At 46.5% G+C, this 22,658-nt stretch overlaps 1 protein-coding gene across 1 annotated transcript in view; it reads left to right on the top strand.

Moving 5' to 3' along the window:
• The first annotated feature begins 440 nt into the window (after positions 1-440).
• The window catches only part of LOC119977872 (NACHT and WD repeat domain-containing protein 2-like), a 41,804-nt gene continuing 19,586 nt past the window's right edge, over positions 441-22,658 (top strand). Inside the window, exons 1-5 of the mRNA XM_038819133.1 lie at positions 441-643; positions 4,530-4,618; positions 11,723-11,839; positions 17,261-17,464; positions 21,517-21,661. Of these exons, the coding sequence (XP_038675061.1) occupies positions 520-643; positions 4,530-4,618; positions 11,723-11,839; positions 17,261-17,464; positions 21,517-21,661 (679 nt within the window). The 5' untranslated portion in view covers positions 441-519. The remainder of the gene's footprint in view (positions 644-4,529; positions 4,619-11,722; positions 11,840-17,260; positions 17,465-21,516; positions 21,662-22,658) is intronic.

The following is a 22,658-nucleotide window of genomic DNA, read 5'->3' as shown; positions in this document are numbered from 1 at the left end:
AACCTCCCTGCCCACTCGCCCTGTTTTAAAAAACAGTTTCTCCTCCTATCACCAATAACTTTAATTCTGTGACCTGTGGGGAATGTGAGCATTTTTTCCTCCAAAACATAAATATATTTCAAGTCCTTTGGAATCACAGGAGACCCCACTCTGACTGTACTCAATATTTTAGTTGGAATTGAATTGTAAATAAACATTAAAGCTGGGGAGTAGGGGGTGCACAAACAACAACTGTATCTTTGGGCGAGAGGGTTGTTGCCCGTTGCACAATTTATTCACATCACAGCGTTATGGGGACAGGACGTCCCAGGGAAGGAAGCACTTTGGGGAGTTACCAGAGGGGGGCAGTGCGGTGCCGCCGGCTTCATCCCAAATCCCTGAGGAAGCAGCACCGGGAAAAGACATGGAATTTCGTGGCTGCTCACCGCCAACCCTTCCTGCTTCGGAGGCCGGCGGGGCAGAGATTCCTTGAAGCGATTCATTGGGGCTGAATCCCAGGTGGAGTTTTCCCATCTCCAGATGTTTAACGTTCCCGTCCCGACCGAGCGTCCCGAGCGGGATAACCCTCCCGCTCATTCCTCTGGCACCGCGGCAGCTCCAGCATCCAGATGTGTTCAGGTATTCATTTGCTGCAGCCCGCAAGGTAAATGCTGGGAGGGGTGTCCTTGTCCTCAATCACTTGCTTTCAAGTCTTGGGTTTTATTTTGTTTTAAAGTTGAAATGTCCAATGCTTCCCATTAATATCTGACAGCACCTGTGGAGAGTGAAGGGAGATGGGTGTGTCAGAGCTTTGACACAGAGTAACCCAGACTAGAAACATTAGCTCTCTTCACTCTCCACAGATGCTGTCAGGCCTGCTGAGATTGTCCAGCATTTTCTGTTTTAGTTTCAGATTCCAGTATCTGCAGTAATTTACTTTTATGCTCATATTATATATTGTTGACTCCTTTTTTGATTCTTCTGCGACGGGCTCCACCTGTTAACTTGTCTTCAGAAGGGACAGCATGGTGGCGCAGTGGTTAGCACTGCTGCCTCAGGGCGCTGAGGTACCTGGTTTGAGCCCGGCTCTGGGTCACTGTCCGTGTGGAGTTTGCACATTCTCCCAGTGTCTGCGTGGGTTTCGTCCCCCACAACCCAAAGATGTGCTGTACTGTTCTATGTTCTATGTGCAAGGTCGGTGGATTGGCCATGCTAAATTCCCCTTAACTGGGGGGAAAAAATGAATTGGATACTCTAAATTTGTTTTTTAAAAACTTGCCTTCAGAGTTGTCCTGAGCACATTGAGGATGTCAGCATGGTAGCATTGTGGATAGCACAATCGCTTCACAACCCCAGGGTCCCAGGTTCGATTCCGGCTTGGGCCACTGTCTGTGTGGAGTCTGCACATCCTCCCCGTGTGTGCGTGGGTTTCCTCCGGGTACTCCGGTTTCCTCCCACAGTCCAAAGATGTGCAGGTTAGGTGGATTGGCCATGATAAATTGCCCTTAGTATCCAAAATTGCCCTTAGTGTTGGGTTGGGTTACTGGGTTATGGGGTTATGGGGATGGGGTGGAGGTATTGACCTGGGGTAGGGTGCTCTTTCCAGGAGCCGGTGCAGACTCGATGGGCCGAATGACCTTCTGCACTGTAAAATCTATGAAATGTCACCAGCAGGTGGCTCAAAAGAAAGAGAAGCTGCATTGAGATAGCGCCTTTCACAACCTCCAAGGCCCCAGAGGCTTTACAGTCAGTAAAGTGCTTCAAACTTTGGTCACTTTAATCATGTGGGGAATATCAAAGCTACTTAGTGCACTGCAAGATTCTACAAAAAACAACAGGTAATATTTATAAAGTAAAAGGTAAAGTTTTTTAAAAATAAATTTCGAGTACCCAATTCATTTTTTCCAATTAAGGGACAATTTAGCGTGGCCAACCCACCTACCCCGCACATCTTTGAGTTGTGGGGGCGAAACCCCACCCAAACACAGGAGAATGTGCAAACTCCACACGGGCAGTGACCCAGGGCCGGGATCGAACCTGGGACCCCGGCGCCGTGAGACTGCAACACTAACCATTGCCCCACCGTGCTGCCCATAAAAGGTAAAGTTACCAGAGTCCCATAGGCTGCTTTCCCCTTTGAGGGGGAGGGCTGACTGGCGGTGATTTAATCTGAGGGTCACCACACCTCAGACGAGAGGCAGTGTTGAGAATGGATAGCCTCAGCTGGTACGGGAATTGAACCTGCACTGCTGGCTTCCCTCTGCGTCACAAACCAGCTGTCCATACATCACATTTAACACCATAGAACGTCTCCAGGGGCTTCATATGAGCACTAAAACACCACCTATGACACCGAGCCACATTAGGAGATATTACATCAGCTGACCACAGCTTTGGTCAAAGGAGGTGGGTCTTAACGGAAGAAAGAGAGGGAGGCAACTAGTGACCACGAGTGGTGGAGCAATTAAAATCGGAGATGCTCAAGAGAGCAGAGTTAGATGAACACAGGTACCTCGGGAGGGCTGTGGGGGCCATATGGGTGTGGAGGGGGTGAGACTATGGAGGGATTTGAAAAGGAGGCTGAAATTTTTACAATCAAGAAACTGTTTGACCGATGGAAGATGTAGCTCAACGAGCACAGAGGTGATAGGTGAATGGGAGTTGGTGCGAGTTAAGACTTGAGCAGCAATGTGATGAGGTGATGTTGGTTGAGGGATAAGTAATGGCCAGGATTCAGGGCGGGCGCACTGAATAGAAGGCAAGGTTTCTCATGTGTAAGTTTCTTGGATTAATTGTTTTTGCGAGAATCTAAACTGCTTGAAGTAAATCAGCAAGGCTTTATCGAACTTCAAATCTTACACTGCGTGGATGAAAATTAAGTTTATAATGTTATCATTTTAAATATATTCATAGAGACTCGATCTAAACAGTCTGGCTTTGATTAGCAGAAAATGGAGCCCTCTCTGTCTGCTTAATCATCCTCGATTGATATTTATTGACCACCCATCGTTGCCAGACAGGGAACCCCTTCTGTTGATTACCCGCCTCCAGTAAGATTGACCGGGGTGAGAACGCTCTAGGCACTTTCCTATTTCCTCCCAATCCTGCCTCTAAACCCACCTCCGCATGGGTCTTGTAAAATGTTGCCTAGTGTCTGCAGGAGGTAGATTGGTGGAGACATTGTCAAGGAAGCTTACTTCAGGATATAGGGTTTTGCACTGGACATGAGAAAAAGTGTCTGGTGGCGCAAACTAAACAGTCTTGTTGTGTAGTACTTGAGTTCTTTTTTTTTAATTTAGAGTACCCAATTATTTTTTCCAATTAAGGGGCAATTTAGCGTGGCCAATCCACCTACCCTGCACATCTTTGGGTTGTGGGGGCGAAACCCACGCAGACATGGGGAGAACGTGCAAACTCCACACAGACAGTGACCCGGGTCCTCAGAGCCGTAGGCAGCAATGCTAACCACTGTGCCACCGTGCTGCCCTAGTACTTGAGTTCTGACCCTTTCATATCACCTGCACCAGAATGAACTACCATAAGGCTTTGATAGTAGGTGACAGTGTGAGAACAATGCCCCTCCATTGCTGATACCAGTCTGTTTTTGGTGCTTTCACACACCTTTCTATGTTTTCTTATCCATTCCTCCCCTGGTTGGACGGTAGCACAGTGGTTAGCACTGTTGCTCCACAGCGCCAGGGTCCCAGGTTCAATTCCGGGCTTGGGTCATTGTCTGTGCGGAGTCTGCACGTTCCCCCTGTGCCTGCGTGGGTTTCGTCCGGGTGCCCCGGTTTCCTCCCACAAGTCCTGAAAGACGTGCTGTTCGGTGAATTGGGCATTCTGAATTCTCCCTCCCTGTACCTGAACAGGCACCTGACTAGGGAATTTTCACAGTAACTTCATTGCAGTGTTAATGTAAGCCTACTTGTGAAAATAATAAAGATTATAATTTATTATTATAACCTCTCACGGTGCTGACTCGCACTGACTTCTCCCTGCACTTTCTGTCTCCCCCTGGTGGCCAAACTCTTCATGGATGAAGTTGGAAGGTGAACTTCTGGGAGTAATCTCATTGTGGGGGAAATCAGAGCCCAGCCTGATTCAGTTTTTACATTGCACCCCGAAATGTGAATTTTCCAACAGGAGTAGAGATGGTTGTTTTACATCCCTTGCTTTCCCTGCGGTTCATGCTACACTGCAGTGGATTTATTCAGTGAGCTCTCACAGAAAGCCCCACATTTCATTCCTGTTGGGTTTAATTTTCTTTTTTTTTTAAATCAGGTCAGTCTAGTTTCCTCCCTGTTTTCTTTGTTCTCATCTTGACAGAACCCATAACTTTTTTTTTTACCAGTTGCATGTTTTAATATTCTGGTAGCATTGCACTTCATAAATAATGTTCCAGTCTATTTTTTATTTTAAAGAATGATTTTTAATACATGGTATGTTTACAGATGTACACATAGAGAAACATAATGTTCCAGTCTAAATGTCACTGATGTTGACACCCGCACATATTTTGTTGCTGTTTTATTTGCTCTACCATTTCTCAGATGCAGGAGCTGAGAGAAAGGCCTTGAGGGAACGGGTTTATCCAAAAGTGCGAGAATACTGCAGACACAAGCATGGACTGGAGTTCCAGGTAACAATCAAAAGCAGGTTTAATAAAGGAAGGAGACAGAAAGACTCGTATTTGTCTAGTACCTTTCACAGCATCAGGACAGGCCAAAGAGCTTTACAGCCAATTGCGTATTTTGAAATGTAGTCACTGTTGGCAACCAATCTGAGCAAAGCAAGCTCCCAAAAAACAGCAATGAAAATAAAGGCAATACAATGGTGAGCAGCAGGGTTTGGGTTAAATTCCAGCCTCGGGTGACTGTCCGTGTGGAGTTTCACATCCCCCCCCTCCACGGGGGGTGTGGGTTCCTCTGGGTGCTCAGGTTTCCTCCCACAGTCCAAAGATGTGCAGGTTAGGTGGATTGGCCATGGTACATTGTCCAAAAGGTTAGGTGGGGTTACAGGGATATGGTGGGGACGTGGGCCTAGGCAGGGTGCTCTTTCAGAGGGTTGGTGTACCTCGATAGGCCAAATGACTTCTCCCTGCACTGTAGGGATTCTGATTTTAGTGATGTTGGTTGACAGGTAAATACGTGTCAGGAGAACTGACCAGCAGACCGGATTGCAAGCTACAGAATGATGAATTAAAGATAATTAACAGGACATGTGGGAATTGTTTTAAAGAAAAAAGGACCATCAACCCTGCACCATCTATACATAGTCCAGCACGTACCCCATTGACTTACTCCTAATCATTGGGAGAGAGATGAAAACAGACTCACTAAGAAAAGATGCTCAAGTCTGATGACCCATAACTCCCCCTTAATGGCAGCTATACCTTGCCTCCATTGAGAATTGGTGTACACATATAAAGAACTATAACATATCTATACCTATTGCATGTTTTGGTAGCTTATTCGAGATGCCAGTAACTTGGTAGAGATAAATATATATTGCCTGCATCTAACTTAATTTTAAGGATTTTATATGCAAGCCTCCTAGATCTGTCATCCCTACACATTTCAAGTAACCTATCTAAAAAGATTCCCTTCAACATTGTGAATTTATATCCACTCTAATCAATGTTTCTCTGAAGAATTTTGCTCCATTTCATCCAGGTTCTTTGCTGCAGCTTCCTCAGAACTTTCACTGTGTGCTGGGACTAAAACTAGAAGCAATACTTCAGGCACGGACGATCAAAACCTTTTAATCTATTTTACAATATGCGGGCATCGTAGGTTCATACCAGCAGGGATAGACACGATGTACACGAGCTGGCATCGGGAAGGGGTAGAGCGGGTAAGGGCTCTGTTTGTAGATGGGAGGTTCGCAAGACTGGAAGAGTTGCAGAGGACGTTCCAGCTGCCGAGGAGGAGTGAATTTAGGTACATACAGATGCGCGATTGTGTACACGAAGAGCTACCCTTGTTCCCTCAGGTGCCAAAGTATACGCTACTGGATCAGTTGCTAACTCGGGAAGTGTCGGGGAAGGGAGGATTATGGATATTTATGGGTGATTGTTGGAAACGGAGAAGGTGCCAGTGGAGGAGATGGAAATGGGAGGAGTGGGGGGGGGGGGGGGGGGGGGTCGCGCAACCTGGAGTGAAATTATGCCCCGGGTGGATTCAACAGCATCCTGTGCCAAATTGAGCCAGGTACGGTTAGATTTGGTGCACAGGGCCCATATTACTCCCAGCGTATGAATGGGTTCTTCCCTGAGGTGATGTACTAAATGTGAGAGGTGTGCAAGGGGGCCTGAAAATCATGTCCATATGTCTTGGTCCTGCCCGAAGCTAGGGGGATTCTGGACGTCTATTTTCGAGTCACTGTCAGAGATTGCGGGCGTGAGGATGGCGCCATGTCCATCGGTGCCAATTTTCAGTGTTAGGAGCTGCCAGAACTACTAGATGTTGTGTGGCCTTCGCCACTCTGATTGCCCGGCGACAAATCCTACTGGGATGGAGGTACCGCCAAGAGTATTGGCGTGGCTGGGGATATGACAGAGTTCTTACAACTTGAAAAGATTAAGATCACTCTTCGAGGGTTAGAACAAGGACTTTATGTAAGATAGAGGCTGTTTGTCTCTATTCAGGGACCTGTTTGTTGCCAGTGGGTTGGGGGGAGTTTGCTGAGGCGGGGGGGGGGGGGGGGGGGGGAGGTTGTAAGGGAAAAGGGGGGAAATGGCCAAGTGTTTGTAATTAGATTATATCTTTTGTTGATTTTCTGATTTGTTGACTTGTGTTTGGAAGAAAATATATTTGAAAATAAACACCACCATCTTCTGCACTAACACAAACTGGCACTGGTTCAATCCACTCTTTATCTAACTGGAGTGCTGCTTCGACAATACTCAAGCTCTGTGTTATCAAGCATCTTATCCTACGTCAAATCCATTTCCTCTCCATTGAAAAGATTGTTTTCTTCCACTTCTACAACATCAGCTGTGTCCAACCCCTGCCTCAGTTACTGCTGCAACTCTTGTCCATAACTCTGTCACCTCCTGATTCTATTGCCCCCATGCTGGATAATACCCAGCACTCTTACCTCCTCCTGTTAATACCCAGGCCTCTTACCTCCTCCTGTTAATACCCAGGACTCTTACCTCCTGTCAATACCCAGGACCCTTACCTCCTCCTGTTACTACCCAGGATTCTTACCTCCTGTTAATACCCAGGACTCTTACTTCCTGTTAATACCCAGGATTCTTACCTCCTCCTGTTACTACCCAGGACTCTTACCTCCTCCTGTTACTACCCAGGACTCTTACCTCCTCCTGTTACTACCCAGGACTTATACCTCCTCCTGTTAATACCCAGGACTCTTACCTCCTGTCAATACCCAGGACCCTTACCTCCTCCTGTTACTACCCAGGACTCTTACCTCCTGTTAATACCCAGGACTCTTACCTCCTGTTAATACCCAGGATTCTTACCTCCTCCTGTTACTACCCAGGACTCTTACCTCCTCCTGTTACTACCCAGGACTCTTACCTCCTCCTGTTAATACCCAGGATTCTTACCTCCTGTTAATACCCAGGACTCTTCCTCCTCCTGTTAATACCCAGGACTCTTCCTCCTCCTGTTAATACCCAGGACTCTTACCTCCTGTTAATACCCAGGATTCTTACCTCCTCCTGTTACTACCCAGGATTCTTACCACCTCCTGTTAATACCCAGGATTCTTACCTCCTCCTGTTACTACCCAGGACTCTTACCTCCTCCTGTTAATACCCAGGATTCTGACCCCCACCCGGTTACTACCCAGGACTCTTACCTCCTGTTAATACCCAGGATTCTTACCTCCTGTTACTACCCAGGATTCTTACCTCCTGCTGTTACTACCCAGGACTCTTACCTCCTGTTAATACCCAGGACTCATACCTCCTGTTAATACCCAGGATTCTTACCTCCTCCTGTTACTACCCAGGACTCTTACCTCCTCCTGTTACTACCCAGGACTCTTACCTCCTCCTGTTACTACCCAGGACTCTTACCTCCTGTTAATACCCAGGACTCTTACCTCCTCCTGTTAATACCCAGGACTCTTACCTCCTCCTGTTAATACCCAGGACTCTTAACTCCTGTTAATACCCAGGACTCTTACCTCCTCCTATTAATACCCAGGACTCTTACCTCCTCCTGTTACTACCCAGGATTCTTACCTCCTCCTGTTACTACCCAGGACACTTACCTCCTCCTGTTACTACCCAGGACTCTTACCTCCTCATGTTACTACCCAGGACTCTTACCTCCTCCTGTTACTACCCAGGACTCTTACCTCCTCCTGTTACTACCCAGGACTCTTACCTCTTCCTGTTAATACCCAGGATTCTTACCTCCTGTTAATATCCAGGACTCTTCCTCCTCCTGTTAATACCCAGGACTCTTACCTCCTGTTAATACCCAGGATTCTTACCTCCTCCTGTTACTACCCAGGATTCTTACCACCTCCTGTTAATACCCAGGATTCTTACCGCCTCCTGTTACTACCCAGGACTCTTACCTCCTCCTGTTAATACCCAGGATTCTGACCCCCTCCTGTTACTACCCAGGACTCTTACCTCCTGTTAATACCCAGGATTCTTACCTCCTGTTACTACCCAGGATTCTTACCTCCTGCTGTTACTACCCAGGACTCTTACCTCCTGTTAATCCCCAGGATTCTTACCTCCTCCTGTTACTACCCAGGATTCGTACCTCCTCCTGTTACGACCCAGGATTCTTACCTCCTCTTGTTAATACCCAGGACTCTTACCTCCTCCTGTTACTGCCCAGGACTCTTACCTCCTCCTGTTAATACCCAGGATTCTTACCGCCTCCTGTTACGACCCAGGACTCTTACCTCCTCCTGTTAATACCCAGGATTCTGACCCCCTCCTGTTACTACCCAGGACTCTTACCTCCTGTTAATACCCAGGATTCTTACTTCCTGTTACTACCCAGGATTCTTACCTCCTCCTGTTACTACCCAGGACTCTTACCTCCTCCTGTTAATACCCAGGATTCTGACCCCCTCCTGTTACTACCCAGGACTCTTACCTCCTGTTAATACCCAGGATTCTTACCTCCTGTTACTACCCAGGACTCTTACCTCCTCCTGTTACTACCCAGGACTCTTACCTCCTCCTGTTAATACCCGGGATTCTTACCCCCTCCTGTTACTACCCGGGATTCTTACCCCCTCCTGTTAACACCCAGGACTCTTCCCCTCCTGTTAATACCCAGGATTCTTACCTCCTCCTGTTAATACCCAGGACTCTTACCTCCTCCTGTTACTACCCAGGACTCTTACCTCCTGTTAATACCCAGGACTCTTACCTCCTGTTAATACCCAGGACTCTTAACTCCTGTTAATACCCAGGACTCTTACCTCCTCCTATTAATACCCAGGACTCTTACCTCCTCCTGTTACTACCCAGGATTCTTACCTCCTCCTGTTACTACCCAGGACTCTTACCTCCTCCTGTTACTACCCAGGACTCTTACCTCTTCCTGTTAATACCCAGGATTCTTACCTCCTGTTAATACCCAGGACTCTTCCTCCTCCTGTTAATATCCAGGACTCTTCCTCCTCCTGTTAATACCCAGGACTCTTACCTCCTGTTAATACCCAGGATTCTTACCTCCTCCTGTTACTACCCAGGATTCTTACCTCCTCCTGTTAATACCCAGGATTCTTACCGCCTCCTGTTACTACCCAGGACTCTTACCTCCTCCTGTTAATACCCAGGATTCTGACCCCCTCCTGTTACTACCCAGGACTCTTACCTCCTGTTAATACCCAGGATTCTTACCTCCTGTTACTACCCAGGATTCTTACCTCCTCCTGTCACTACCCAGGACTCTTACCTCCTGTTAATCCCCAGGATTCTTACCTCCTCCTGTTACTACCCAGGATTCTTACCTCCTCCTGTTACTACCCAGGATTCTTACCTCCTCTTGTTAATACCCAGGACTCTTACCTCCTCCTGTTACTGCCCAGGACTCTTACCTCCTCCTGTTACTACCCAGGACTCTTACCTCCTGTTAATACCCAGGATTCTTCCTCCTCCTGTTAATACCCAGGACTCTTACCTCCTCCTGTTACTACCCAGGATTCTTACCTCCTCCTGTTAATACCCAGGATTCTTACCACCTCCTGTTACTACCCAGGACTCTTACCTCCTCCTGTTAATACCCAGGATTCTGATCCCCTCCTGTTACTACCCAGGACTCTTACCTCCTGTTAATACCCAGGATTCATACCTCCTGTTACTACCCAGGATTCTTACCTCCTCCTGTTACTACCCAGGACTCTTACCTCCTCCTGTTAATACCCAGGATTCTGACCCCCTCCTGTTACTACCCAGGACTCTTACCTCCTGTTAATACCCAGGATTCTTACCTCCTGTTACTACCCAGGATTCTTACCTCCTGCTGTTACTACCCAGGACTCTTACCTCCTGTTACTACCCAGGATTCTTACCTCCCCCTGTTACTACCCAGGACTCTTACCTCCTCCTGTTACTACCCAGGACTCTTACCTCCTCCTGTTAATACCCGGGATTCTTACCCCCTCCTGTTACTACCCGGGATTCTTACCCCCTCCTGTTAATACCCAGGACTCTTCCCCTCCTGTTAATACCCAGGACTCTTACCTCCTCCTGTTACTACCCAGGACTCTTACCTCCTCCTGTTACTACCCAGGACTCTTACCTCCTGTGAATACCCAGGATTCTTACCTCCCCCTGTTACTACCCAGGACTCTTACCTCCTCCTGTTACTACCCAGGACTCTTACCTCCTCCTGTTAATACCCGGGATTCTTACCCCCTCCTGTTACTACCCGGGATTCTTACCCCCTCCTGTTAATACCCAGGACTCTTCCCCTCCTGTTAATACCCAGGATTCTTACCTCCTCCTGTTAATACCCAGGTTTCTTACCTCCTCCTGTTACTACCCAGGACTCTTACCTCCTGTTAATACCCAGGACTCTTAACTCCTGTTAATACCCAGGACTCTTACCTCCTCCTGTTAATTCCCAGGATTCTTACCTCCTCCTGTTACTACCCAGGACTCTTACCTCCTGTTAATACCCAGGACTCTTACCTCCTCCTGTTAATACCCAGGACTCTTACCTCCTCCTGTTACTACCCAGGACTCTTACCTCCTGTTAATACCCAGGACTCTTAGCTCCTGTTAATACCCAGGATTCTTACCTCCTCCTGTTACTACCCAGGACTCTTACCTCCTGTTAATACCCAGGACTCTTACCTCCTGTTAATACCCAGGATCTTACCTCCTGTTAATACCCAGGATCTTACCTCCTGTTAATACCCAGGACTCTTACCTCCTGTTAATACCCAGGACTCTTACCTCCTGTTAATACCCAGGACTCTTACCTCCTGTTAATACCCAGGACTCATACCTCCTGTTAATACCCAGGACTCTTACCTCTTGTTAATACCCAGGCTTTCACCTGTAGAGCAGCCACTTGGTTGGGTGGAAAATAACTGCTGACATCTTTGGAACCACACCCTGACTTTAGCTGGTGCCCTGAGGAAGATGAAAATTTGGGGAGAGCAAATTTTCCGCGTCCTTGCCAAGTTGGTGCCCTGCATGTGCCAACCTCCTTGGGAAGGTGACTTGGGTTTCAGCATTGCGTGGGCCGGCAGCAAACCAATAACCTGCCTGTACGTGTCAAATTCACAGGCAATCGATGCTTACGTGGGAGTGGATCCAGATGATGTCTATGATTCCGATGTCCGGAAACTCCGGATGAAGATGTTGGATGAATGTTTGAAGTTTTCTGCTGGGCCTTGTTTTGTGGTGAGCAATCGGAATAAATAAAAATCAGACAATGGCAGGCAGTGCAGGCCAGCAGTGGAAATGGATTGCTGAAGTTGGATTTTTTAATATAAATTTGCTGAAACACTGATTGCTGCTCTGTGCTGCTGCAGTGATGCCATTTTTATACAGCAGGACATGCATGTGTTTCACCAGTGCTGGCAGTAATATATCTGTACTGCAGGTACATGCAGTCCAGCCACCTGGCTGGATCTACAGGCATATTTATTGTCCCTGTAATTATCACGCGTCTGTAACTGATGCTTAGACCAATCACAGTTTTGTGATCGGATAAAGTTTGGCAGAAAGATTGTCTCAACCCCTGAGGGGAAGAAGTGAGGATTACTTTTTCAAACAAAAAAGTTCAGATTATTGGTGAATCCATTTGCTGGCTCCCCATGTTTTCATTGTTAAACCGGCCCCCCTATCCCGTTGGCTGAATTGTGAAGCATACGAAATCCCATGTTCACAGTTCCACCATTGGGCTCAGCAACCCGTTCCCCCCCCCCCCAAATGGAGCATATTTTGCACAGACATCACTGTGTAGGTCTACAAAATTATGAGGGGCATAGATAGAGCGGATGGATGGTCAGAGACTTTTTTCCAGGGTAGAGGGGTCAATTACCAGGGGGCATAGGTTTAAGGTGCGAGGGGCAAGGTTTAGAGGAGATGTACGAGGCAAGTTTTTTACACAGAGGGTAGTGGGTGCCTGGAACTCGCTACCAGAGGAGGTGGTGGAAGCAGGGACGGTAGTGATGTTTAAGGGGCACCTTAAACAAATAGATGAAGATCCCGGCTCTGGGTCACTGTCCGTGTGAAGTTTGCACATTCTCCCCGTGTTTGCATTGGTTTCACCCCCACAACCCAAAGATGTGCAGGGTAGGTGAATTGGCCGTGCTAAATTGCCCCTTAATTGGAAACATTAATTGGGGACTCTAAAATTATTTTTTTTTAAAGACAAATAGATGAATAGGATGGGAATTGAGGTATACGGACCCCGGAAGTGTAGAAGAGTTTAGTTTAGACAGGCAGCATGGTGGACACAGGCTTCGAGGACCGAAGGACCTGTTCCTGTGCTGTACTTCTCTTTGTTCTGTGTTCTGTGACCTGCATTATAGACATGCTAAATGTAAAACACAAACAACAACACGCTGTATAAATACACAGTAATGTTTCCCAAAGCGCCTCACAGCAGCAGTAAAAATTTACACCCCACCATATAATAGAGCAGATGATTGAAAGCTTGCTCAAAGAGGCAGGCTTTAAGGAACATCTTATAAGGAGATTAAAGCGGCGGAGAGTTCACAGAGAGAATTCCAGAGCTTTGAAATCCCCATCAGTCAGTCTCAATGAGATCCGACTAGCATTTGACTATAGGAGCCTGATATCATGGGGGATAGTAAAGATTGTACTTCAATAATACGGAGAAAAGGCCTCAAATTCTGCCTTGTTTTCCCTCTGCCCTTGATTATTATTGTCTTTCTAATGGATGGGCAAGAACGGTTTATGATGTAAGTATTTTCCATTGTGCAATAGCTCCAGCCGAGGCTAGGCTAATACAAAACGCGGGTTTATTCCTTGAAAAATAAGCCGCAGTCATGGTGTACAATGTCAGTCTCCCAGCCCGGGACCATCAGGATCACTGGTCCGGGCTGGGTTACACATTTTGAAGTCCCGCCAGTGAATCCCTGTTGTCGAGCCTCCTCCTGCTCAATACGGAAAATCGAACTCCACCATCCCTGGGGGGGAGATCAATCAAAGATCAGAAAACTGCAGCACAATGGGATTTGAGGGGTCCCCTGGCACATATCACAAAAAGCCAGTGATGCACAATCAATCACTACTGAAGCGAGATTGTAGTCCAATTGAAGGCTTTAATGAACAAGTAGTTACCCCAGCAGCTCCGGTACAGAATGGCTGCTGTGGGTGAAACACAGACTCTTATGCTCCGCCTGCTGGGCGGAGCCAGCAGGCAGGTTCTACCACTCATACTACAGTATAAGGTACATCCCACCTAGGTACCGCAATACCCCTAATGTAGCCTACCACTGCCAGCATGCAAGTTCAGCGGGTAATAGGGAAGGCAAATGTTGTCCTTGATTTCAAAGGAAATGAAGTATAGAAACAGGGAAGACCCGCTAAAACTGTACAAGGCACTAGTTAGAGCACACCTAGAATACTGTGAATAGGTTTGGTCCCCTTATTTAAGGAAAGATATCCTGGGATTGGAGGCAGCCCCCAGAAGGTTGACCTCGGGTATCGATGGATTTTCTTATGATGAGAGGTTGAGTAGGTTGGGCCTGTGCTCATTGAAGTTTAGAAGAATGAGAGGCAACCTTATTGAGACATATAGGATTCTCAGGGGGCTTGACAGGGTAGCTGCTGAGAGGATGCTTCCTCTTGTGGGAGAGTCTAGGACCAGGGGCCATCATCTCCGAGTAAGGAGTCACCCATTTAAGAGAGATGAGAAGGAATTTCTTCTCTCAGAGGGTATTGAGTCTGGAATTCTTTACCGCAAAGAGCTGTACAGGCTGAGAGAGACAGATTTTTAATCAGAAAGGGAATCAAGGGTGAGGAGATTAAGGCGAGAAAGTGGAGTTGAGAATTATATCAGATCAGCCATGATCTCGTTGATTGGTGGAGCAGACTCGATGGGCCGAGGCCTTATGGTGTACTTCCATTCGTTTGGAATGGCCATCCACTAAGACAAAGAACATAGAACCCGAAATGGACCAGCGAAGTCTACATGTGCCTGCATTTACGGTCTACCTGGCCACACACACATGGGTGCAGAGATGCCGAATGGGGGAACATCTGGTTCTCTTCGCACAAAGTACATTGTTTTACCAGGTCCACAATATCTGTGTCGATCCTGGGCCACCAAATACAACTCCTTGCGAGCATCATTTTGGAAACCCCCGGGTGACCATTATGCAGCTGCATTAAGATTGGGCACTGCCTTAGTTGGGAACGACTACCCAGGATCCCCACAGGATTATACCGTCCTCGACACTCTGTTGTTTCCTCATGGACAGGTAAGGCTTCAAGTTGTCAGATCCATGGTGGCACAGTGGTTAGCACAGCACCAGAACCCGGGTTCGATTCCGACATTGGGTGACTGTGTGGAGTTTGCACATTCTCCCCGTGTCTGTGTGAGTTTCCTCCAGGTGCTCCAGTTTCCTCACACAGTCCAAACATGTGCAGGTTAGCTGGACATGGTGATGCAAAATTGTCCCTTAGTGTCCAATGGTTGATTGGGGTTATAAGATTACACGGAAAGGGTGGGGGAGTGGGCTTGAGTGGAGTGCTCTTTCAGAGGGTCGGTGCAGACTCAATGTGCCGAATGGCCTCCTTCTTCACACGGTAGAATCTATGATTCTTTCCTATCTAGGGTCCTTTTATGTTCAACCTTTGATCTGTTTTGCCGATACCATTAAGGTCTCTAAGAAATTTAAGGACATGGGGACCTCTTCTAACACTTGCTAGAAAGCAGGCGTGTGGGCAGCAGGAGCTGACTCAGGTACCATCGTTGGCTATTCGCACTCCAGGGTGATTCTCTAGGCAGTATTTATAGGTGCTGGGAGAGATTACCCTATCTCCTTTAAAAAGGTCCAATAAAGGCTTGTAGTCAGTCACTATCACAAAATGTCAACCATAGACACACTGCTAGAATTTGTTTACACCGAAGGTGACCGCCAGGCCGTGCTTCTCAATTTGTGTATAGTACTGCTCTATATCCGAAAGAGTCCTTAACGTGTAGACAATGGGCCGTTCCATGCCACCTTCCCAACAATACAAAAGTACCTCCCAAATTCCATAGGGAGCAGAGTCCCATGTCAGTATGAGGTTCTTGGAATGATAATGTTAGATGATAATAGCTGCCATTTTACTTACTCAAAGGCGTCATCTTGTGGCACCTGGTGTTTCTTCAACAGCAGATGGTTTAGTGACAGACGAGACGCCAGATTTGGGATGAATTTTCCATAATAATTGACCGCTCCCAGGAAGGATTTCTGTTTGGTGTTATTTCGTGGGATAGGCAGTTCTTTAATATCTTTGTCCTTGTCCTCCACAGGATGCAGGCCTTGTCCACCCGGTATCCTAGATCGGTTCCTCGCTTGCTTGCAATAGGCACTTTTCTCTTTTGAGGTGCACCCCTGAATTTGAAAACCACTGCAAGACCTCTTCCAGGTTTAGTAGATGCTCCTGCTCTGTAGTCCCTGTAATCAATACGTCATCAAGGTACATCGCCACCTTGGTTAGTCCTTGGACTATGTTTTCCATGACATGTTGAAATATGGCACTTTAAAAAAAAATTAATTTAGGGATGTGGGAGTCGCTGGTTAAGCCAGCATTTATTCCCCATCCCTATTTGCCCTTCAGAAGGTGGTGGTCAGCTGCTTTCTTGAACCTCTGAGGTCCCTGAGGTGTAGGTACACCCACTGTGCTGTTAGGGAGGGGGGTCACAGGATTTTGACCCAATGACAGTGAGACAGTATCAAAGGGAGAGAGCATTTGGCTGCTAAGGGGCATTTTTATCACCTGCAGCTACCTCACAAAGCCCATTGGCTCATGTCCTGGCCACATCATTGATGCCCAGTATTTAATTTGCATAATGGTTGAACAAAGCCCCACACTACCCTGCCCCACCAAATTACTGAGTGGCAACAGCTTTAATGACTCGACTGCATCCTGGGCTTGCATCTCAGGCACAGGCATAATCTTAACCTTCACTCCAACACCTTGCACTCAGCTTGGTCTATGGGCAAACCTTGTCAATAGGCACTTCAGCATACAGCAAATAATTAGGAGCGCTACCCTTAGACAGTGTGCCATGACCACCTTTCTAAGGGGATATTCTAGCATGCCCAGTCGGACATTGGTACTGCCACACCATAAGAGTCATTGAATTTTAAAGTCTGAGCACCAAGGGTTCAATGCTGAGCAACAATCACTGGCACTCTCACACTCTCGTGGTGCTTGAGTGGGCACAAGTGCGTGACTAGCCTGATTCCAGTCATGTCAATTGAGCTCAAGCTGGGCAGCACGGTGGCCTAGTGGTTAGCACAACCGCCTCACGGCACTGAGGTCCCAGGTTCGATCCCGGCTCTGGGTCACTGTCCGTGTGGAGTTTGCACATTCTCCCCGTGTCTGAGTGGGTTTCGCCCCCACAACCCAAAAATGTGCAGAGTAGGTGGATTGGCCATGCTAAATTGCCCCTTAATTGGAAAAAATAATTGGGTAATCTAAATTTTAAAAAAAAAATTGAGCTCAAGCTAAGCCGTCTCAACTGCAGCAGCATGCTCATCTTTGACATATTTTTCCACTTGCCTTGCCCTTGCCTTCATCCCACCTTTACTGTTAGAAATCTTGCAACCCCCTATGCAATGTGTTTCTTTTTAGGCTTTAATAGGGGAGCAGTATGGAAGTGTCAGCTTACCTGCAGAAATTGAAGCCGGTGAATTTGAGGTGATTCTCTGCAAATCAGAAAATGAAGGTGTCAGCACAAGGCTCCTGGAGAACTGGTACCAGAGGGATGAGAATTCTGTCCCACCTGCTTACTACCTCAGGTCTAAAACCGATGTCCTTCCTGACTATTGCAACAAGGTGAGTTTGTATGGATTGCATGCAATGGGCAGTTTCTCACTATCTACTCTGCCCAGACTTCTCATGAATTTGAACACCTCTATCAAATCTCCTCTCAATCTCTTCTCTCTTCAGCTAACGTAACTGAAATTCCTGATCACTGGAACCATCCTCGGGAATTTTTTCTGCACCATCTCTAATGCCTTCACACTTCCTAAAACATGGTGCCCAGAAGTAGACACAAAGCTCTTGCTGAGGCTGTTACCAGTGTTTAATGCAGCTTTATTATAACTTCCTTGCTTTTGTACTCTCTGTCTCTATTTATAAAGCTCAAGATCCTGTTTGTTTCGTGAATCACTTCCTCAACCTGCCCTGCCTCCAGGATGAGTCTTGGGAGGAAGGGGACGTGGGTGTGGGGAACCATACAAATGGGGGCTGTTGGTGCTGGAAAATCTGTGAGGGGGATGTGTGAAGGCACGGGTACGAACTGGGTATGCACAAAATTTAACGGTTAAAATTATGTGCCTACCCATATATTAAAAACGAGCCCCGCAACAAAGGACAAACATCACAATTACAGATCAATGCCAGAAAATCCAGGACAGTTGGTCACGTCTGCCGCTTTGAGTGATTTGTGCACAGATGTTCTCAGCTGCCCCTCTTCCTTTGGAATTGTACCCTTTATTTTATATAGCCGCTCGTCATTCTTCCTAACAAAATGAAACACATCACACTTTTCAGCATTAAATTTCATCTGCCACTTGTCCGCCCACCCCATCAGCCTCTGCGTCTTTCCGCTTCTTTTAACATTGCCCTCACTGATTACAATTACAGAACTCCTAACACCAACCTCTGGGGAACAATAAAACTGCCCCAGTCTGAAAAGCAGCCATTTACCGCTACTCTCTTCCTCTCACTCTGCCAATTTCATATCCATGTTGCAACTGTCCCTTTTATTCCATGAGCTCTAACTTTGCTCGCGAGCTTGTCATTTGGCACTTTATCAAATGTCTTTTGGAAGTCCATGTACACCACATCAACATCATCATCTTCATCAACCCTCGCTGTTAGCTCAGTAAAAACTCCAGCAAGTTGGTTTATCTTGGACATCGTGAGCTTTCACTTCAGACAATATCTGTGAAATACATGAATAGATTGTAATAACCTAATGAGTGTGCTTGAGCTATGTGACAGTAGTGTATTAATGCATCACTTTGGCAGCTACTTTAACAATGTGATTATTCCATTTACAGAAGCAGCTGGAAAAATATCAAGTCAATGAATTAATGTGTTCTTGCATTAAGACTGCTTTTGATTAATTAATTCAATTCCCACCAAAGCCTCGTCCCTCCTTGTCTCTTTGTGTTGTTTTGGTAAAGATCCTATTTAATTGCAAATTTTGCTGATCGCTGCGCTTGGGTGCCAACACTGCATTCATTAATTACATTTCTAATGCTGTAAAGCACAATTACCCCAGTAATAGCAATGTCCAATCGATCGGTTTTATGCAAATACAGAAACAATTCTGAAGTCCCGCCTGTATAACCAATAGACGTCAGAGAGTGGTGGTGGATGGCAAATATTCAGCCTGGAGCCCAGTTACCAGTGGTGTACCGCAGGGATCAGTTCTGGGTCCTCTGCTATTTGTGATTTTCATTAATGACTTGGATGAGGGAGTTGAAGGGTGGGTCAGTAAATTTGCAGACGATACGAAGATTGGTGGAGTTGTGGATAGTGAGGAGGGCTGTTGTCGGCTGCAAAGAGACATAGATAGGATGCAGAGCTAGGCTGAGATGTGGCAGATGGAGTTTAACCCTGACAAGTGTGAGGTTGTCCATTTTGGAAGGACAAATATGAATGCGGAATACAGGTTTAACGATAGGGTTTTTGGCAATGTAGAGGAGCAGAGAGATCTTGGGGTCTATGTTCATAGATCTTTGAAAGTTGCCACTCAAGTGGATAGAGCTGTGAAGAAGGCCTATGGTGTGCTAGCATTCATTAGCAGAGGGATTGAGTTTAAGAGCCGTGAGGTGAGGATGCACCTTGGTATGGCCACATTTGGAGTACTGTGTGCAGTTCTGGTCACCTCATTTTAGGAAGGATGTGGAAGCTTTGGAAAAGGTGCAAAGGAGATTTACCAGGATGTTGCCTGGAATGGAGAGTAGGTCATACAAGGAAAGGTTGAGGGTGCTAGGCCTTTTCTCATTAGAATGGAGAAGGATGAGGGGCAACTTGATAGAGGTTTATAAGATGATCAGGGGAATAGATAGAGTAGACACAGACTTTTTCCCCAGGTGGAACAAACCATTACAGGGGGACATAAATTTAAGGCGAATGGTGGAAGATATAGGGGGGATGTCAGAGGTAAGTTCTTTACCCAGAGAGTAGTGGGGGCATGGAATGCACTGCCTGTGGAAGTAGTTGAGTCGGAAATATTAGGGACCTTCAAGCGGCTATTGGATAGGTACATGGATTATGGTAGAATAAAGGAGTGTAGATTAATTTGTTCTTAAGGGCAGCAGTTTGTAGCATTGTGGATAGCACAATTGCTTCACAGCTGCAGGGTCCCAGGTTCGATTCCGGCTTGGGTCACTTTCTGTGTGGAGTCTGCACATCCTCCCCATGTGTGCGTGGGTTTCCTCCGGGTGCTCCGGTTTCCTCCCACAGTCCAAAAATGTGCAGGTTGGGTGGATTGGCCATGATAAATTGCCCTTAGATTATCATAGAATTTTGGACACTATGATTAACCTAGGACAAAAGTTCGGCACAATATCGTGGGCTGAAGGGCCTGTTCTTTGCTATATTTCTCTATGTTCTGTGTTCTGTATTCTTTGTGTCACGTGTAGTGAAACAACAGAGAAGAGATTTGTAGCAGTGATGGCCAACACTTTAATCGAGTTCTAGACTCAAAAAAGTGTGAATCTGAACACCCCAAATATATCAATAAGCTCTCTTAAATACTATGTTAATCTAATGTTTAATTACTTTTGCCCTGTTTTTAAATGCTACCACATAATATTCATCATTCAAGTGGTTGAACACTTTGCTCCCACCTCAACACCACAATGAATTAAATCAAGGGAGAACAGTCTGATTGTTCCTGTTTGACCTCCATTTCTGCCACTGCAGAAACCTCTTGTCTCCTTTGAAGGTAATGCTTGCAGAGTTGAAAAGATCCAACCATTCTCAAATTTCTCTTCCATTATCCACCAAGCAGCCTAATCAATGAACAGTTGTGTGTTTTCCAATCTTGGAGCATTGGGAAATCACAGCCAAAATCAATCCTGACTTAAACAGAAAATACTGAACAATCTCAGCAGGTCTGACAGCATGTGTGGAAAGAGAAGGGAGCTAACGTTTTGAGTCTGGGTGACTCTTTTGCCAAAGCTGGGAAGAACTGGAAATAGGGTGACTCCACACAGACAGTGACCCAAGCCGGGAATCGATCCTGGGACCCTGGTGCTGTGAAGCAACAGTGCTAACACTGTGTTACCATGCCGCCCAGACAGTGCACATCTGGCCATCAAGCATTGGCAGGAAACACCATGTTAATCTAAATGGCCACCTGTGTGGGAACTTTCCAAGTCGCTGCTCGACCACACGTTTAGAGGGAACACTCGTCACTAAAGCCCTCTTCCCGAATCACTGACACGAAAACACCAGATGGAGTATTACCGACAAAAAGATTATCAACCTGAAATGTTGACGCTATTTCTCTCTCCGCTGCCTGACCTGCTGAATATTTCCAGCACTTCCTGTTTATATTTCAGTTTTCCAGAAAGTTTGATGTTTTTGTCTCTGTAATGAATACTGTGCAACATCGGACTGTTTCTTTTTAACCTGCTCGGACATCCCAGAAGCCTAAAAGTCTGATTAATTGTGTAAAATATCTTTTATTTTCTAGCTTGCCTCTTTGCCTCATGATGCAAAGGCATTATTAATTATTAAAGTTGTCTGTGAATTTTTATCACCAGCAAAGAAGTCAAATTTCCTAAATCAATTTCAAGTAATAGGAACCGATAGATGTTGATGTCAGGCTTTGAATTCCCTGTTAAATATGCCTATTGTTCCAGTCTGCGGACAGAGTGAGGGAAGTTGCTCATACAGCATGGCGCAACAGCTTCACAGAAATGAAAATGATCTTCAGTGAGATCGTGAAGATGTGCCTTAAAGAAGGAACCATGAAGGCAGAGCAAGCTCAGAAATATTTCACCTCGGGTATGTGTTGCCTGTTACTGGTGTTGATGAATGTTGTAGGATGATGGATGATTTTAGTTAGCTGGGACATGTATTTCTTCTCCCATCTGCTTCTCAGCGCGTCACAGAAGTGCCTACCCATATATTAATAATAATCTTTATTGTCACAAGTAGGCTTACATTAATACTGCAATGAAGTTACTGTGAAAAGCCCCGAGTCGCCACACTCCGGCGACTGTCGGGTGCATAGAGGGAGAATTCAGAATGTCCAATTCACCTAACAAGCACGTCTTTCGGGACTTGTGGAAGGAAACCGGAGCACCCGGAGGAAACCCATACAGACACAGGAAGAACATGCAGACTCCGCACAGACAGTGACCCAAGCCGGGAATCGAACCTGGGAACCTGGAGCTGTGAAGCAACAGTGCTAACCACTGTGCCACCTGTAAGATTTGATGTGCGTAAGAAGCTGCTTTCAATAGGTATGGCCTGAGAGAAAGTGTTAGCAGACTCTCAGACACGGTTGAGGCATCGCAGTTGAGTACTGCTCCCAACTGATGTTGCCATACACACACACACACACACACACCACATACATGCCATGCACACATACACAGGCCACACACACACCACATACTGTCACAAAGGCAATACACACACACGACTGGACAGTGGACAATAATTGAAAATCTGGCTGACCTTTCGTCAAAAACACATGCCCCCCACAAACACGCACCAAACACATGCTCCATGCACACACACCACACGCAGACGACAAGCACACACCACACACAGACACATGACCACGCACAACATCCACGCACACACACAGGAAGGAGATGGTGGCAGCGAAGGTTTTGTAACTGGACTGGTAATCGAGAGACCCAGGTGTATGCTCTCCAAGTGACTCCAGACCCACTGAAATGGTTGATTCTTAACTGCCCTCTGAATTGGGGCCTCGCAAGCTATTCAGTTCAAGGGCAATTAGGGATGGGCAACAAATCTGACCCAGCCAGTG

This window comes from Scyliorhinus canicula, chromosome 14, assembly GCF_902713615.1.
Source record: "Scyliorhinus canicula chromosome 14, sScyCan1.1, whole genome shotgun sequence".
Lineage (NCBI taxonomy): Eukaryota > Metazoa > Chordata > Chondrichthyes > Carcharhiniformes > Scyliorhinidae > Scyliorhinus > Scyliorhinus canicula.
Note: the sequence above shows the minus strand (reverse complement) of the source record. Positions and strands in the feature narration are given on the sequence as shown.